Source organism: Anolis sagrei, chromosome X, assembly GCF_037176765.1.
Source record: "Anolis sagrei isolate rAnoSag1 chromosome X, rAnoSag1.mat, whole genome shotgun sequence".
NCBI lineage: Eukaryota > Metazoa > Chordata > Lepidosauria > Squamata > Dactyloidae > Anolis > Anolis sagrei.
The window spans coordinates 49,521,708-49,541,823 of NC_090034.1; the positions used below are offsets into that span (position 1 = coordinate 49,521,708).

General features: G+C 43.4%; 1 protein-coding gene across 1 annotated transcript; it reads left to right on the forward strand.

Moving 5' to 3' along the window:
* Positions 1–2,727: 2,727 nt before the first annotated feature.
* PIK3IP1 (phosphoinositide-3-kinase interacting protein 1) lies at positions 2,728–20,050 on the forward strand. Its single transcript, XM_060785208.2, has 4 exons — positions 2,728–2,960; positions 4,572–4,760; positions 8,627–8,705; positions 18,854–20,050. The coding sequence occupies exons 1-4, from the start codon at positions 2,897–2,899 to the stop codon at positions 19,041–19,043; spliced, it is 522 nt and encodes a 173-aa protein (XP_060641191.1). The 5' UTR covers positions 2,728–2,896; the 3' UTR covers positions 19,044–20,050.
* Positions 20,051–20,116: the final 66 nt, after the last annotated feature.

A 20,116-nucleotide genomic window follows, 5' to 3' on the forward strand; every position in this document is an offset into this window, starting at 1 on the left:
GCTTCAACGCTGCCAGCTCCTCAGTAAACCAAGGGGCTGGTTTAGTTCGGCTACTTGAGAGGGGACGTTCTGGAGCGATCGTGTCTATTGCCCTAGTCATCTCCCCATTCCAGAGAGCGACCAGGGCATCAACAGGATCACCAACCGAGGTGGCGGGGAATTCCCCAAGAGCCATCAGGAATCCCTCCGGATCCATAAGCCTCCTGGGGCGGACCAATTTAATAGGTCCTCCACCTCTGCGGAGGTTAGGGGGTGCAGTAAGTCTAAAGCTGACCAGGTGGTGGTCGGTCCATGGCAACGGAGAGATGGATAACTCCTCAACACCGCCGCCTTCCTCCCATCCCTGACAGAAAACCAAGTCCAATGTATGTCCAGCACTGTGGGTGGGGCCAGATACTTGTTGGGACAGCCCCATGGTCGCCATGGTAGACATGAAGTCCTGAGCCGCTCCCGTTAGGGCAGCCTCGGCGTGGACATTGAAGTCCCCCAGCACAAGCAGCCGTTGGGACTCCAGTGCCAGGTCCGAGACCACCCCCGCTAGCTCAGGTAGGGAGACTGTAGTGCAGCGAGGTGGACGGTACACTAGCAGAATCCCTAATCTGTCCCGGTCACCCACCCTCAGGTGGACGCATTCAAAATTTGTTGACTGCGGGATGGGGGTCCTGGTCAGAAGAATGGAATTTCTGTAGACTACTGCAACCCCGCCTCCCCGCCCTCCGGATCTCGGTTGGTGCTGCACAGAGAACCCGGGTGGACAAAGCTGGGTCAAATTTACACCTCCCGCTTCGTCCAGCCAGGTCTCTGTGATGCACGCCAGATCTGCCCGTTCATCCAGGATTAAATCTTGGACGAAAGTTGTTTTACCATTGACAGATCTGGCGTTCAACAGCACCACTTTCAATCCCGAGGGACCGCCAACCCGGTTACACCAACTTACCGTATCAGGAGACCGATTTGGGATTACTAATGTTGTTCTACGTTCCCTAGGCCGAATTAAAGGTCTCCCTTTCCTGTATCTCCCCTTCCCCACCACGACTTCTATGGGGGCTCCTCGGTTAACGGAAGCCTCTCCCTCCTCCATGACGCATTCAACATCCATAATAACAACCCAAGGATCATTGTAGACTGTTTGACATATTACAGCTCCAATTTGCCATGTAATTCCTTTCTGCTTGTGGGTAAACAGTATTTCTTGTTGTTTCTTTGTCAGTGTTGATGTGGAGAGAGTCTGCTTTGCCTACTCTGGAACATGCAACATATCATAGTCCTTCTTTAAGGGTCTCTTTCAAATCTATGATACTATATCTGTGTGTGTGAGAGAGAATCATATCTATCTATCTATATTTATGGCTGGATGGCTCTTTGTCAGGAGGGCTTTGATTACGTTTTTTTGCCCTGGTGAAAAGAGTTGGACTGGATGGCCTTAAATATTTTCTGTTAGTCTTGGGGGTTCTGTGTGGAAATTTGCCCCATTTCTGTCGTTTCTGGGTTTCAGGATGCTCTTTAATTGTAGTGAACTATAAATCCCAGTAACAACAACTCCCAAATGTCAAGGTCTATTTCCTCCAAACTCCATCTGTGTTCATATTTGGGCATACTGGGTATTCGTGCCAAGATTGGATCCATCATTGTTTAAGTCCACAGTGATCTCTGGATGTAGGTGAACTACAACTCCCAAACTCAAGGTCAATGCCCACCAAAACCTTCCAGTGTGTTCTGTTGGTCATGGAAGTCCTGTATGCCATGTTTGGTTCAATTCCATCATTGGTGGAGTTCAAAATGCTCTTTGATTGTAGGTGAACTATAAATCCCAGTAAGTACAAATCCCAAATGTCAAGGTCTATTTCCCTTAAACTCCATCTGTGTTCATATTTGGGCATATGGAATATCCGTGCCAAGTTTAGTCGAGATCCATCATTGTTTGAGTCCACAGTGCTCTCTGGATGTAGGTGAACTACAATTCCCAAACTCAAGGTTAATGTCCACCGAACCCTTCCAGTTTTTTCTGTTGGTCATGGGAGCCCTGTGTGCTAAGTTTGGCCCAATTCCATCATTGGTGGAATTCAGAATGCTCTGTGATTGTAGGTGAACTACAAATCTCAGCAACTACAACTCCCGAATGTCAAGATTCTGTTTTCCCCCATCTCTATCAGTGTTCACATTTGGGCATATTGAGTATGTTTGTAGAGTTTGGTTCAGATCCATCATTCTTTGAGTGCACAGTGCTCTCTGGATGTAGGTGAACTACAACTCCAAAACTCAATGTCAAGGCCCACCAAACCCTTGCAGTATTTTCTGTTGGTCATGGGAGTTCTGTGTGCCACGTTTGGTTCAATTCCATCATTGGTGGAGTTCAGAATGTTCTTTGATTGTAGGTAAACTATAAATCCCAGCAACGACAATTCCCAAATGACAAAATCAATGTTTTTCAGTGGAGGACATACATTGGACTGTTAGGTGTCTTGTGTCCAAATTTGGTGTCAATTCTCCCAGTGGTTTTTGAGTTCTGATAGTATCACAAACTAACAGTACATTTTTATTTATATAGATATATTCCAATATTTAATATTATTATTAAATATGATTAAAAACGAAATAGTCTTAGTTATGGAAGGGCTTGTAGCTGTGGGCGGTGCTTGGGCGTGAGGGGCCAATCATCAACAGGAACGCTTGGGAGGAGGCGTGGCCGACTACGTCATTGCGGGGCGGGGCTTGGGCACAAACAACAGGGGCTTGGACTTCTCAAGTTTCAGAGGCAGCGTGCCCTGCGTGGCTACAGCAGCGGGGGCGTGTCCTGCGTGGCTACGTCACCATGGGCGGGGCTTGGTCCTGAGGAGGAAAACAACAACTGCCGCGTGTGGGAAGGAAGGAAGGTCGGAAGGCAGCGGCGTCGGCCATGTTTCCAGCGGAGGCGGTGTTGGCGTTGTGGCTGCTCGCGCTCAGCTCGGCTGCCGAGGAAGGTAAGCGTCCAGCGGGCCTGTCTTGCCTCAGGTTAGGCCTCTTGCAGGCCCCGACGGCGCATGCTCCGCTGAGGGGCGCGAGGATTGGGGACAAGCCACGCCCCCTCGCTCCCGATTGGCTGGCTGCCCACCTGTCTCCGACGAAGTCACGCCCATCTGCTCTTGCCCTGGACAGCCTCACTCTCAGTACCAAATGTCACCACCCCTTAAGACAGTTCCTCATTTTGTGGTGACCCCCAACCATTCCATTCTTTTGCTACTTCATAACTATAATGTTGTTTAGAAAAGGCAGAGGAACGAGAGACCAGATTACCAACATCCGCTGGATAATGGAGAAAGGCAGGGAGTTTCAGAAAAACATCTATTTCTGTTTCATTGACTATTCTAAAGCCTTTGACTGTGTGGGTCATCATAAATTGTGGCAAGTTCTTGGTGGTCTGGGCATACCAAAACACCATATCTCTTTCCTGAGGAATCTGTACAAGGACCAAGTAGCAACAGTCAGAACTGACCACGGAACAACAGACTAGTTCAAGATTGGGAAAGGCGTACAGCAGGGCTGCATACTCTCACCCAACTCGTATGCAGAACACATCATGCGATGTGCGGGGCTTGATGAATGCAAAGCTGGGGTGAAAATTGCTGGAAGAAACATTAACAACCTCAGATATGCAGATGACACCACTTTGATGGCCAAAAGCGAGGAGGAGCTGAGGAGCCTTCTAACCAAGGTGGAAGAAGAAAGCGCAAAAGCCAGGTTGCAGCTAAACATTAAAAAAAAAACAAGATTATGGCAACAAGAATGATTGACAACTGGAAAATAGAGGGAGAAAATGTGGAGGCCGTGACAAGACTTTGTATTTCTAGGCACAAAGATTACTGCAGATGCAGACTGTGGCCAGGAAATCAGAAGACGCTTACTTCTTGGGAGGAGAGCAATGTCCAATCTCGATAAAATAGGGAAGAGTAGAGACATCAGACTGGCAACAAAGATTTATTTATTTATTTATTTACTTTATTTCTATACCGCTCACGAAGAGTCGGAGACGACTGAACAAATGAACAACAACTATAATGTTGCTCCTGTTATGAAACATAATTTGAGAGTTGTAATTGCTGGGATTTATGGTTCACCTACAATCAAAGAGTATTCTGAACTCCACCAACGATGGAATTGAACCAAACTTGGCACACAGAACTCCCATGGCCAACAGAAAACACTGGAAGGGTTTGGTGGGCATTGACCTTGAGTTTGGGAGTTGTAGTTCACCTACAGAGAGCACTATATCTGGACCAAACTTGGCACGAATACTCAGTATGCTAAATGTGAACACTGGTGGAGTTTGGGGATAATAGGCCTTGAAATTTGAGAGTTGTAGTTGCTGGGATTTATAGTTCACCTACAATCAAAAAGCATTCTGAACCCCACAAATGATAGAATTGGGCCAAACTTCCCACACAGAACCCCCATAACCAACAGAAAATACTATGTTTTCTGATGGTCTTTGGTGACCCCTCTGGCACCTCCTGGCAACCCCTCCAGAGGTCCCGACCCCCAGGTTGAGAAACACTGCCTTACGTTGTTGTTGTTGTTTTTATTTTGTTGTGTAGAGTCGTCCACGGCCACAGGGGTGAAGGTGCCCTCCCCCTCAGAGTCTCCAGAGGCCTTTGGCCCGGCCCTGGAGAGCCTCCCGCCATCCCGGAGCGAAGCGGCCGCCGTGGAGCCGGTCGTGGGGAGGGGCCCTGGGGGTGGCAAGATGGCCGATAGGAAGATGCAGAAGAAGGACCTCGGTGTCATCGGTGAGCCAACAGGAAGCCCACCTCCCCTCCCCTCCCCCATTATATTCATTATATGTATCTATATAAATAAAAATGTAATGTTCGTTTGTGGGATTAACATAACTCAAAAACCACTGGGCGAATTGTCACCAAATTTGGACACAAGACACCTACTAACCCAAGGAGTGACCATCACTCAAAAAAATTGAGTTTGTCATTTGGGAGTTGTAGTCGCTGGGAGTTATAGTTAACATTCTGAACTCCACCAATGATGGAATTGAACCAAACATGGCACACAAGACTCCCATTACCAACAGAAAACACTAGAAGGATTTGGTGGACATTGACCTTGAGTCTGGGAGTTGTAGTTCACCTACATCCAGAGAGCACTGTGGACTCAAACAATGATGGATCTGGACCAAACTTGGCACGAATATTCCATATGCCCAAATATGAGCATAGATGGAAGTTTGGGGGAAATAGACCTTAACATTTGGGAGTTGTAGTCACTGGGATTCACAGTTCAACTACAATCAAAGAGCATTCTGAACCCCACTAATGACAGAATTGGGGCAAACTTCCCACACAGAACTCCCATGACCAACAGAAAATATTTAAGGCCATCCGGTCCAACTCCCTTCACTGGGGCAAGAAAACGTAATCAAAGCCCTCCTGACAAAGAGCCATCCAGCCATCGATATAGATAGATATTTTATTTATTTATTTATTTCGAACATTTTTACCCTGCCCTTCTCAACCCCTGGGGGGACTCGGGGTGGCTTACAATGGGCAATAATTCAATGCCGCATCATAAAACACAGAATAACAAATATAACAATTAAACATGAACAATAATAAATAAAGATTAAAACAGTATACTTACACTCTGATTAGCTATTGCCCGTCTGGTGGCTGTTTAGCTAGCCATCTACTAATGATTACTCCGCTTAACTTATCCAAATCCTCTTCCATGCCATAGTCAAACATTATCAATTGTCTTTTAACCTGATTGCCCGAAGGCCTGGTCCTACAGCCACGTTTTAACCTTTTTTCTAAAGGTGAGGAGGGATGACGATGACCTAATGATATGATTCACATACACACAGATATAGTATCATAGATTTGAAAGGGACCCTTAAAGAAGGACAATGATATGTTGCATGTTCCAGGGTGGGCAAACCAGCCACTCTCCACATCAACACTGACAAAGACACAGCGAGAAATACTGTTTACCCACAAGCATAAAGAAATTACATATATCAGAAACCAACACTTTCTCGTTACTTTATTTTCCAGATCAACAGACTGGGCCACAGCAACGCGTGGCAGGGGACAGCTAGTATATATATCAAAATGTAATGTTTGTTTGTGGGATTAACAGAACTCAAAAACCACTGGGTGAATTGACACCAAATTTGGACACAAGACATCTATCAGGCCAACGAGTGACCATCACTCATAAAAACATTGAAAAATACAGCAGAAGAGACTTAAAAGCCAAAAAACAAAAAAAATACATTACAACACATGCGCAAAACCACATATGTACACAAACACACATATATACACATTCTTTATTTTATTTATTTATTTACTGTATTTATGTACCGCCGTTCTCAGCCTGAGGGCGACTCAGGGCGGTTTACAAGACGGCACAATTTGACACCCACAATAACATAAAAACAGTTAAAACATTTAACATAATAAAATTCAGTAAATGATAAAACCCATAAAAACATAGAGCCTCCACGTCTCATTACCAAAATCATTATCCAATCGCATTGTCCAGTTGTTCTGAGATCAGGGTTTGTTCGGTACACTGCATTTGAGAAAGCCTGCTCAAAAAGCCAGGTTTTGACTTTTTGGGAAATGTTAAGAGAGTGTGGGCCAATCGAATGTCCCTAGGGAGAGCGTTCCACAGCTGAGGGGCCACCGCTGAGAAGGCCCTCTCTGTGTCCCCGCCAACCAAATCTCTGAAGAAGGCAGGACTGAGAGCAGGGCCTCCCCAGAAGATCTTAGATTCCTAGATGGTTCATAAGGAAAGATAATGTTCAGACAAATAAGCTGGGCCAGAACCATTTAGGGCTTCATAGGCTAAAGCTAGCACTTTGAATTGTGCTCGGTAGCAAACTGGCAGCCAGTGGAGCTGACACAACAGAGGAGTTGTGTGCTCCCTGAGCGCTGCTCCTGTTAACAACCTGGCTGCCGCCTATTGGACCATTTGAAGCTTCTGAACAGTCTTCAAATATACACAAATATATACAGAAATGTATACATACATATATGCACACACAAAACACGTACACAGAACGGGGGAAGGAAGGAAGGAGAGGTGGGAGAAAGAGGGAAAGAAGGAAAGAAAGAGGGAGGGAAGGAAGGAGAGAAGGAAATAAAAAGTGAAAGGGAAGGAAGGAGAGAAGGAACGAAAGAGAGAAAGAGGGAGAGAAGGAAGGAAGGAAAGAGACAAGGAAGGATAGAACCAAAGAGCAAAGGAAGCGAGAGAAAAAACAGGTAGAGAAGGAAGAAAGAAGAAAGGAAAGAAAAAGAGGGAAGGAAGGAAAGAGGGAGGGAATGAAGGAGAGAAAGAGGGAGCGAAGGTTGGCCACAGCAACGCGTGGCAGGTACAGCTAGTCTATATAAATAAAAATGTAATGTTCATTTGTGGGTTTAGCGTAACTCAAAAACCATTGGACGAATTGACACAATACACCTATCAGGCCAACAAGTGACCATCACTCATAAAAACACTGGAAAACACAGCGGAAGATACTTTCAAGGCAATTTTTTTTTACAACGCATGCGCAAAACCACATATATACACATGTACACAAATATATACACATACACACATATATACACACACAAAACATACACAGACTGGGCCACAGCAATGTGTGGCAGGGGACTGCTAGTTATATATATTACTGCCACGTGTTGCTGTGGCCAACCTTCCCTCTCTCTTTCTCTCCTTCCCGCCCTCCCTCTTTCCTTCCTTCCCCTCCCTTTTTCTTTCTCTCCTTTCTTCCTTCTATACCTATTCTTGGACTGTAACTCCCAGCAGTCCTCCTGATTGAACTATCTACCTACTATCTATCTCTATGTAATCTATCAGTCTTATGTATCTGGAGGATTGCTGGGAGTTGCAGTCCAGGAATAGGAAATATATACGGATTGGGATGCTCTCAAAGAAATCCAAGGAGAAGCAAGTTAGCAGCTTGGAAGTAGTGCATTTGGAGTATCCTTTTCCCCTAAAGGGCCTGGTCAAAGGGATACTGGGAGCTGTAGCCTGGAAGAGAGTGCTGGTATGCTATTGTGTGTTTTGTTTGCCAGGGGGAGTCATCGTGCGCATGCACTGTAGCGTCTTTTTGCATTTTTGGGGCTTTTTAAGTCACTTCCACTGCATTTTTCAGTGTTTTTATGAGTGATGATCACTCATTGGCTTGATAGGTCTATTGTGTCCGAATTTGGAGTCAATTCGTCCAGTGGTTTTTGAGTTATGTTAATTCCACAAATTAACATTACATTTTTATTTATATAGATTATAATCTTCAATATATTTATTCAATATTGTTTATTATATTTATTATTATATTCCTATTCCTATTATTCCTATTATATTCCTATTCCTATTATTTTATATTTATTACTGTTATGGGAAGCTGGAGCTAACAGACAGAGGGAGCTCATCCACACTGTCCCTGGATTCAAACCTCCGACATGTCGGTCTTTAGTCCTGCCAGCACAAGGGTTTAACCCACTGCGCTACTAGGGGCTCCATTATTTTATTATTATCTATATTACATTATATATTTTAGTTGTTTATTTATTATTATTATTATTATTATTATTATTTATTTCTATTAATAATAATTTCCCCCCTTTTTCAGGCTATGTTTTGGGGGTCATTATGGTTGTGATCATCATCGCCATCGGGGTCGGCATCGTTATGGGTTACGTCTACAAAAGGTAAACAGGAAAATAATAATAATAACAACAACAATAAATAATTGTATTAATCTTTTTCTTTTGAACACCTTCATTTCTTTCAATTATGATAATAATAACAATAATTGTTAATATTATTATACTTTCCTTCCTTTTAATAATAATATAATAATAATATTCCACCTTCACTTCCTTCCTAATAATATAAATAATATAATAATATAATATCCACTTCCTTCCTAATAATAACAATAAGAATAACAATATCTTCCGATTCCTTCTGATAATATAATATAATATTTTTCACTTCCTGATAATATTAATAATATAATAATATCCACTTCCTTCCTAATAATAATATAATATAAGGAGAATTTCTCTCCTTCACTTTCATCCTAATAATAATAATAATAATATTCCTCCACTTCCTTCCTGATAATTATAATATTATAATAATACATTAATAATATCCTTCTTTTATTAATAAATAGCTTGGGTACCTGGCAGTGCCTGGGTAATTTGAAGAAGGCATTGTTTTGGGGTGTTAGATAATTTAATTAGTAATACTATTTATTTAAAAAAATAGCCAACCTGATTTTATGAATGCTCCCATTAAAAAATACATGACGATGTCGGTGAACTACAATTTCCAGAATCGTGGGTCAGTCCTCCCCAAACCATGTGAGTTGGTGACATAAGTACCCTGTGTTCTATCAAACTGGATTCCGTGAAGACACTGCAACTGGTGGAGGGACAGAATCTCTTAAAAGCTCCTGATTTGTCTCTGTTTGAGTCTTGAGAAACCTTAGCAACAGATCTAACTTGGCAATCTTGTCCAAAATTTGTCTCCTCCACCTGTTTCAATTTCGCCCCAATTGAAGTCTCCACACAGAAGGAACTTTGTGGAGAGGTGTTGATTTTCCAGTAGGGTAAAGGTTTCCGATAGGCTAGTCCAAACATTATTAGGGCCTCTGGTTTTGATAGTCTAGGTGGAAAATAAACATTTACACAGATTAAACCACCGAAATCCATGCTCTTAATGAGAAGGGCCTGTACACATTGAGGGTTGGTACTAAGGGTTGGATGTTGACTTGCAGCTCCACTGAAATAAGTGTAATGAGGCCACCGCTGCCACGACCTTTAGAACTTATTTTTACAGCTGGAACTGAGAAAGATCAAAAACCACATCAGCCTACATCTCTTGCAGGGAAATTAGTCTAAATTTTTGCAAATTCCTTGCAAAGTCTGCATCATGGAATTTATTTGGCCACCCCATAATGTTCCAGGATAACAAATGTAGTTGTCAAGATGGTGCGAGCAAACCTGGATCAACACTAGTACTCAGGGCTTGGGTTTGCGCTCAGACTTTTGGGTTAGAGGATAGTCTATGTGGAGGGGGGGTGTTGTTATCCCTCCTAGGTTCTAAGAGTTGTATTGGAGATGTGGCTGTGATCTCTTTTTCATTCATCACAAATAGATCGACAACAAGACCTCCTTCCAGGTGCCTCCTAGCATGAGAGGGCTCTTCGATGGGTACTAAGTTCATCAACAGTTCAGCCAAGTCCTTTGTTGATAACCTGTTTATAAAATGGTCCAACTTAAAGGCAATGTCACGTTGTTCATTGCAGTTTGAACTACTTAGGTCCTTATAGGCTGTTTCGGTGGGCCCTTCCACACAGCCCTATATCCCAGAGTACGTACTTACTTACTTAGGCAATCCCTCGTTGGCCAAGTAGGATAGTCTTCCAGGGTCAGTATTCTTGTGGGTCCGTAGGTGACTGTGGAGCCCTATTCTTGATCTATATCTTCTCCCGCAGTGAGGGAATTGGTTTCCAGGTGGAAGGCGGTCTCAGTCGGGGTTGGCTTGACGCGCCTTCCTCTTGATTGTTTCTCTCTTTCGCCCTTCATTCGTGCCTCTTCAAATTCTGCAGCACTGCTGGTCACAGCTGACTTCCAGCTGGAGTGCTCAAGGGTCAGGGCTTCCCACTTCTCAGTGTCTATGCCAGAGTTTTTAAGGTTGGCTTTGAGCCCAACTTTGAATCTCTTTTCCTGTCCTCCAACATTCCGTTTTCTGTTCTTGAGTTCGGAGTAGAGCAACTGCTTTGGGAGATGGTGGCCGGGCATCCGGACAACATGGCCGGTCCAGCGGAGTTGATGTTGGAGGACCATCGCTTCAATGCTGGTGGTCTTTGCTTCTTCCAGCACGCTGACGTTTGTCCGCCTGTCTTCCCGAGAGATTTGCAGGATTTTCCGGAGGCAGCGCTGATGGAATCGTTCCAGGAGTTGCATGTGACGTCTGTAGACTGTCCATGTCTCGCAAGCATATAGCAGGATTGGGAGGACAATAGCTTTATAAACAAGCACCTTGGTATCCCTACGGATGTCCTCGTCCTCAAACACTCTCTGCTTCATTCGGAAAAATGCTGCACTCGCAGAGCTCAGGTGGTGTTGTATTTCGGTGTCAATGTTGACTTTGGTGGAGAGGTGGCTGCCAAGGTAGCGGAAATGGTCAACATTTTCTAATGTTACACCATTAAGCTGTATCTCTGGCATTGGAAAGGGGTAAGCTGGTGACTACTGGAACAGCACTTTGGTTTTCTCGATGTTCAATGACAGGCCAAGCTTCTCATAGGGTTCTTCAAAGGTGTTTAGATTGGCTTTGTAGGTCTTCTTCTGAATGAGCACAAACAACGTTGTCATCAGCATACTGGAGTTCTATAACAGATGTTGTAACCTTGGTCTTGGCTTTCAGTCTGCTGAGGTTAAACAGCTTGCCATCTGGCCAATAGATGATTTCCACTCCGGTGGGCCGCTTCCCATCAACAAGGTGAAGTATCATAGCAATGAAGATGGAGAATCAAGGCAGAAAATCCCACAATATCTGCTTTGAACTGGGTTATCTGAGTCCACATTCACATAATGTGGGATTTCATGCCTTGATATTCTGGGATATAGGGCTGTGTTGAAATACTGGAGGTTTTGGCTGGGCTGGATTGCAGTCTGTTCTTGCAAGAAGTCTCCCTGGGAGTTGAGGGGTCTCTGGCATGCAAAGGAGTTATCGGAGGGGTGATGTTCAAGTCTCGAAAAACCCATGTTGGAGTTATTTGGAAGTTATGTAAGAAAAGTTTCATCTTTATCAGCATGGGTTGCTGGAATGTCAGAAGAATTCTCTTGTCTGCAGCTACTTGGGGAAGCCACTCATATCAATGCTGTGGAGTCTATATGGAAAAGTTGACACAAAGATGTTCTGATGGCTCTTTGTGATCCTCATCTGCCCTTATTTCTTCTGTTGTTAGCGGTTTGCAACATTGGGTTGTTGTGAGTTTTTCGGGCTGTCTGGCCATGTTCCAGAAGCATTTTCTCCTGACGTTTCGCCTGCAACTATGGCAGGCACCCTCAGAGGTTGTGAGGTCTGTTGGAAACTAGAAAAATGTGGTTTAGGTATCTGTGGAATGGGTTGTTGTAGGTTTTTTGGGCTATATGGCCATATTCTAGAAGCATTCTCTCCTGATGTTTCGCCTCCATCTATGTCAAGCATCCTCAGCGGTTGTGAGCTCTCAACCTCTGAGGATGCTTGCCATAGATACAGATGAAACGTCAGGAGAGAATGCTTCTAGAACATGGCCATATAGCCCAAAAAATCCTACAACAACCCAGTGATTCCAACCATGAAAGCCTTCGTCAATACATATCTGTGGAGTGTCCAGGGTGGGAGAAAGAACTTTGGTCTGTTTAAGTGTGAATGTTCAATTGGCCACCTTGATTAGCATTTAATGGCCTAGCAGCTTCTTACTGCCTGGGGGAAGCCTTTGTTGGGGGTAATTAACTGGCCCTATTGTTTCTTGCCTGGAATTCCTCAATTTTTGAGTGTTGTTCTTTATTTACTGTTATGATTTTAGAGTTTTTTTAAAAAATGGTAGCCAGATTTTGTTCATGGTTTTCTCCTTTCTGTTGAAATTGTCCACAGGCTTGTGGATTTCAGTGGGTTCTCTGTGTAGTCAGACATAGTGCTTACTTACTTACTTAGGCGATCCTTCGTTGGCTGAGTAGGATAGTCTTCCAGGATCAGTGTTCTGGTGGGTCCATAGGTGACTGTGGAGCTCTATTCTTGATCTGCATCTTCTCCTGCAGTGAGGGCATTGGTTTCCAGGTGGAAAGCAGTCCCAGTCAGGGTTAGCTTGGCACATTTCTCTTTGGCCCTCCATTCACGCCTCTTCAAATTCTGCAGCACTGCTGGTCACAGCTGACCTCCAGCTGGAGCGTCAAAGGCCAGGGCTTCCCAGTTCTGTCTGACATAGTAGTCAGTAGTCTGACATAGTAGTTGTTCGAGTGGTCCAGCATTTCTGTGTTCTCCAATAATATGCTGTGTCCAGGTTGGTTCATCAAGTGCTCTTCTATGGCTGACTTCTCCGGTTGAAGTAGTTCTTTCTCCCACCCTGGACATTTTTCCACAGATATATAAACCTCACTTGCCTAGTTTCCAACAGACCTCACAACCTCTGAGGATGCATGTCATAGATGCAGGCGAAACGTCAGGAGAGAATGCTTCTGAAACATGGCCAGACAGCCCAGCAAACTTACAACAACCCAGTGATTCCAGCCATGGAAGCCTTCAACAGTACATTGAACAATTCGCAACATTATTTGTCTTGCTTGTAAAATCCTGTTGCAATTTTCCTTTCGCAACTCCTAAGTAGGAACGACTGAGCTCTGTGCTGTTGGCTTGGGCTGGGCTATCTTTTCAAGCTGCATTTTTTTTTGAACGAAACAATCAAAACGGAAAGCTTAGGAGCTCAAGTTGTTTTGTATTTTTTTCTAAAGTTTCAAATTGCTGTGGTTTTCTAAACCCACAACAGTGTAGGAAGTCAGAATACATTGTTTCATCACAAAATCAGGAGAGTATGCTTGTTGTTGTTCAGCATTTTTTTGTATCTCCGTAATTAGTGAGTTCTCCCCAAACATATCTACTGCACATGATTCCAAGGACACTCTCTTGTGATAACCAGTCGAGTTACCGAAGCTTGTGTTTTTATTATCCAAAGCTAAAAAGCTGTTATCAGTAAGCAGAGCCTTTAAGTCTGGCTTACTCAGTTTCCTCCCCGAATAATTCATCTATTTTGAGTTGTTTAGTGGGCTTGTGGGGTCTCGTCATCTCCGGGCTTCTCCTGGTCTGGGGTTGGTTTTTTCTTTTCTTTGTTTGTTCCCCATTTGCAGAAGAATAGCTCAAAACAGAAGGAAATTCTAAACAGCAGAGATATCGGAGTTCCTTAAAACACCTTCTATCATGCCGGCATCATCTTTTTCCTCTAAGAATAATATAATATGATAATAATATCCCTCCTTCCTTCCTAATAATAATCATAATAAATATAATAATATCACACCTTCACTTCCTTCCTTCCTAATAATAATCTATATATATAAAAAATGCTCTGTGCATAATGAGTACCTTAAAAACAAAAGAACCAATGAATGAAATCACACTAAATTTGGCAACAAAATGTCTCACTACACAAGGAGTGACCATCACTCAAAAAATTATGATTTTGTCATTTGGGAGTTGTAGTTGCTGGGATTTATAGTTTACCTATAATCAAAGAGCATTCTGAACTCCACCGATGGAATTGAACCAAACTTGACATACAGGCCTCCCATGACCAACAGAAAATACTGGAAGGGTTTGGTGGGCACTGACCTTGAGTTTTGGAGTTGTAGTTCACCTACTTCCAGAGAGCACTGTGGACTCAAACAATGATGGATCTGGACCAAACTTGGCACAAATATTCCATATGCCCAAATATGGACACAGATGGAGTTTGGGGGAAATACACCTTGGCATTGGGGAGTTGTAGTTACTGGGATTTATAGTTCACCTAAAATCAAAGACCATTCTGAATGAACCCCATGAATGACAGAACTGGGGCAAACTTCCCACACAGAACCCCCATGACCAACAGAAAATACTTAAAGCCATCCAGTCCAACTACCTTCACCAGGGCTAGAAAACATAATCAAAGCCCTACTGACAGAGAGCCATCCAGCCATAGATATAGATAGAAATATATGATTCACACACACACAGATAAAGTATTACAGATTGGAAAGGGACTCCTAAAAATGGACAATTATATGTTGCATGTTCTAGAGTAGGCAAACCAGACAATCCCTACATCAACACTGTCAAAGAAACATCAAGAAATACTGTTTACCCACAAGCAGAAAGACATTACATATATTAGAAACCAGTACTTTCTAATTAATTTATTTTCCATATCATCAGACTGGGCCACAGCACCGCGTGGCAGGGGACCGCTTGTAATATTATAATATCCCTCTTCTACTTCCTTCCTAATAATATAATAATAATCTATCATTCACTTCCTAATATTAACAATATTATAATAATATTATAATATCCACTCTCTTCCTAATAATAATAATAATAATAATAATAATAATAATAATAAGTTGTAGGTTTTTTCAGGCTATATGGCCATGTTCTAGAGGCATTCTAGGAGAAAATGCCTCATTTTAGGAGAGAATGCCTCTAGAACATGGCCATATAGCCCGAAAAAACCTACAACAACCCAGTGATTCTGGCCATGAAAGCCTTTGACAATACAAAATAATAATAATAATAATAATAATAATAATAATAATAATAACAACTTTATTTTTATATCCTGCCACCATCTCCCTGAAGGGACTCGGGTTGGCTTACATGGGGACCAAGCCCAACAAAAAACAGAATAAAAAATAGCACAATTAAAAAACATTGCATTTTGAGAATTAAAACGATAAAACCAAACAACAGACATCATATAATAATAATAATATATAATAGTCTCTTTCTTCCTTCCATTTAGTAATAATAATGTATTAATCTTTTCCTTACTTCCATCCAATAATAATACATTTATTGCCCTTCTCTTCTTTCTTCCTTCCTTCCTTCCTTCCTTCCTTCCTTCCTTCCTTCCTAATAATAATGTAATAATAAAAGTAATATCTCTCTTTCATTTCCTTCCTTCCTTTCTAGTAATAATAATAATAATAATAATAATAATAATAATAATATCCCTCCACTTCTTTCCTGATAATAATATAATATCCTTCACTTTCTTCCTAATATGCTCACTCTCTGGAATGGGGAGATGGCTAGGGCTGCCGATCCAATTCTGAGCACAATTCAAAGTGCTGGTCTTGACCTATAAAACCCTATACGGCTCCGGTCCAGCGTACCTGTCTGAACATATATCCTACGTCCCACCTCGGAGCTTAAGATCGTCTGGGGAGGCCCTGCTCTCGGCCCCACCTTTGTCTCGAACACGCTTGGCGGGGACGAGGGACAGGGCCTTCTCGGTGGTGGCCCCTCGCCTGTGGAATTTGCTCCACGGGGAAATTAGGTCATCGTCATCCCTCCTCACCTTTAGAAAAAAGGTTAAATTGTGGCTGTGGGACCAGGCCTTCGGGCAATCAGGTTAAAGGACAATTGATAATGTTTAACTATGGCATGGAAGAGGATTTGGATAAGTTAAGCGGAGTAATCATTAGTAGATGGCTAGCTAAACAGCCACCAGACGGGCAATAGCTAATCAGAGTGTAAGTATACTGTTTTAATCTTTATTTATTAATGTTCATGTTAATTGTTATATTTATTATTCTGTATTCTGTATTTTATGATGCGGCATTGAATTATTGGCAATTGTAAGGACGGGGTAGAAATGTTCGAAATAAATAAATAAATAAATAAATAGGGCAACAGACACAATTTCTCCGGAACGGCCCCTCTCAAGTAGCCGAGCTAAACCATCTCCTTGGTTCAACGAGGAGTTGGCAGCGATGAAGCGAAGGAAGAGGAGCCTAGAGAGCGTATGGCGTTCGGACCCAAGCGAGCCAAATCGAACACGGCTTGTGGTCTTTCTAAGGGCATATGCCATGGCAATAAAGGCCGCAAAGAAATCTTTCTTTGCGGCCAATATTGCGTCTGCAAAGAACCGTCCGGCGGAGCTGTTTCGAGTTGTCAGAGGTCTTTTAAATCCCACCGTTCCGGATGGGAACCCTGACATCTCGACAGCCCGCTGCGAAGCATTTGCTTGGTTCTTCACGGACAAAGTCTCTTTGATCCCTTCTGATCTAGACGTCATGTTAACGGCAGTCTCTGAGGATGTAACGAGAGCATCTGCTTGTCCGATTTTAATGGATTCATTTCAATTGTGAAACCTGAGGATGTGGACAAGATACTTGGAGGAATGAGGCCAACCACATGCATCCTGGACCCCTGCCCATCCTGGCTTCTAAAGGAGGCCAGAGGGGGATTGGCCGAGTGGGTGAAGGTGGTGGTTAATGCCTCCCTTCGGGAAGGCAACATTCCAGCGAGCTTAAAACAAGCTATCATAAAATCGCTGTTGAAGAAACCATCACTGGACCCCACTCAGTTCGTCAACTATCGGCCTTTTTCCAATCTCCCCTTTTTGGGCAAAGTCTTGGAATGTGTGGTGGCCTCACAACTCCAGGTATTCTTGGAAGACACAGATTATCTGGACCCGGCAGAGTCTGGAACCGAGACAGCCTTGGTCGCCTTAGTTGTTGATCTACGCCGGGAGCTCAACAGGGGGAGTGTGTCCCTGTTGGTTCTGCTGGACCACTCAGCGGCCTTCGATACTGTTGACCACGGTATCCTTCTGGGATGCCTCGCTGGAATGGGCCTGGGAGGCACTGTTTTGCAGTGGCTCCGGTCCTTTCTGGAGGGTCGTACCCAGATGATGTTACTGGGGGACACCTGCTCAACCCCACAACTGTTGTCTTGTGGAGTTCCTCAAGATTCTATGCTGTCCCCCATGTTGTTCAACATATACATGAAGCCGCTGGGGGAGATCATCAGGAGTTTCGGGGTACGGTGCCATCTGTATGCAGATGATGTCCAACTCTGTCACTCCTTTCCACCTGCTACTAAGGAGGCTGTCCAGGTCCTGAACTGGTGTTCAGCTGCTGTGACGATCTGGATGAGGGCTAACAAATTGAAATTGAATCCAGACAAGACAGAGGTACTCCTGGTCAGTCGTAAGGCCAAACAGGGCATAGGGTTACAGCCTGTGCTGGATGGGGTCGCACTCCCCTTGAAGGCGCAGGTTCGCAGCTTGGGTGTGATCCTGGATTCATCACTGAGCCTGGTCTTGCCAGTGACCAGGGGAGCATTTGCACAGTTAAAGCTTGTGCGCCAGCTGCACCCGTACCTTGGGAAGTCTGACTTGGCCACGGTAGTCCACGCTCTGGTTACATCCCGTATAGACTACTGCAACGCTCTCTACGTGGGGTTGCCTTTGAAAACTGTCCGGAAGCTTCAGCTGGTCCAACGGACAGCAGCCAGATTGCTAACTGGAGCGGCTCTCAAGGAGCATACAACCCCCTTGTTGCGCCAGCTTCACTGGCTGCCAGTTCGCTACCGGAAACAATTCAAAGTGCTGGTTCTAGCCTATAAAGCCCTAAACGGTTCTGGCCCAACTTACCTGTCCGAACATATCTCCCCTTATGAACCACCTACGACCTTGAGATCGTCCGGAGAGGCTCTGTTCTCGGCCCCGCCTTCGTCACAGGTACGTTTGGCGGGGACGAGAGACAGGGCCTTCTCAGCGGTGGCCCCCCGGCTATGGAACTCCCTCCCCAGAGAGATTAGATCTGCTCCCTCCCTCTTAACGTTTCGGAAGCAACTCAAAACGTGGCTGTTTGAGCAAGCGTTCACAAACAGAGTAACGGATACAGATAACTGACATAGGAACTGATGACTGATGATGGAACTGGACAATGCTTGACAATAAGGAGACGCCAATGATGTTGTTTTTATTGTTGTTGTGATTTATGTAATTTTAATGTTTTAAATTGTATTATGATACTATGTATACTGTTTTGTTGGAAACTGCCTTGAGTCGCCGATAGGCTGAGAAAGGCGGTATACAAATACAGTAAATAAATAAATAATATTAATATTCTTCCTTCCCTTCCTTCCTAATATTAAATATAATTCAATAATAATATTCTTCCTTTTTTCCTAACAATATTAAAATATAATAATAATAATAATAATAATAAAATCCGCCTTCTTCCTAATAATAATATAATAGAATAACAATAGTACTAATGATAACTGTCTTTCCCCTACATGTCTCCTTCAGGGCTCGTGATCTGAGGTTGCGCCACGCACGGAAGGCGGAGGAGCGTGAGCAGCAGCGTGCGTCGCTCCGCTTGTCAGCCTTTGTGAATCAGGCATGTGAGGAGGAGGCCACCGTGTGTGAAGCCACAGCGCTGGAGGCTGGGGAAGGGCCTTCCCCACTCGTGGCCCAGGCAGGCACCCCTGGCGCCTGACAGAACAATGGCCACCAAGCAGGAAACGCCCAGAGGTCACTTCCGATACATTTCTCGGATTTTTTATCATTTACTTCCTGCTTTGGGGGAAGAAGAAAGCGGAAAGAAGTGGACCGTCCATTCGGTGTCATTTCGGGCACAAAATGGGGTCTGGACAGCAAACCAGATGGAGATGGAAACTTCTGGAAGGTTCCAGAAAGTTTCAGAAACTTCCTGAATGTTTCTGAGAAAGTCTGGAAAGTTCCGGAAAGTTCCAGAAAAGAAACGATTCAGAAACTTCTGGAAGGTTCCAGAAACAAGTTCGAATGGTTTTTCCTGTGTTGCGGTGGGGGACGAGGACGGCATTTGAATGTATATTTTGGCTTTGGCTCTCTTTCTTTCTCTGTCCTTCTCTGGACTCGTTAATCGGCATTCGTTAATTTTTCCTCCCGGAAACGATTGAGATCAGCTCCAAAGCCAGGTGGGAAAGAGGTCGTTCTCACTTAGGAAATTCCCCATATAATTTAAAAACTCACTAAATACGGTAAATAACAAGAATAGATTCATGAAGGAAGGGATGTTTTGAGTAAATTACAAGGACAACATGGCCACCTTCTTGTTTTTAATGAGACAAATGTTGTTTGGGAAGATTTAATCGGGAATTTTCTGATAATATTCAAATTAAAATTGGGAATTTTCCAAGGAAAGAAATTGTAAATTAAATTGGGATTTTCTGATAAAATCATTAAAAATTGAAATCCAAATTTTCTGACCAAATTGGTTGTTTTTAGATGAAGTAATTTGAAAATCAAGTCAGGATTTTCAGAAAAATTGGAACATTTTCCATCTCATTCTCTTTTCCAGGTGGTTTCAGAAATTTCCGAAAGGTTCTGGAAATGCCTGGAAAGTTTCAGACAGATTCATTCATCTAGGTTCCTAAATGTCTAAAATGCAAGCCAATGTTTTCTTATGGATTCATGTTTATTCAAAGAATATTTCTTTTTATATAAATATAACGTTTGAAAGACCTTTGAATATCGTTTTTCTTTGTCGGTGTTTGAAAACCCTCATCAATTGTACGATTAAAAGAAGGA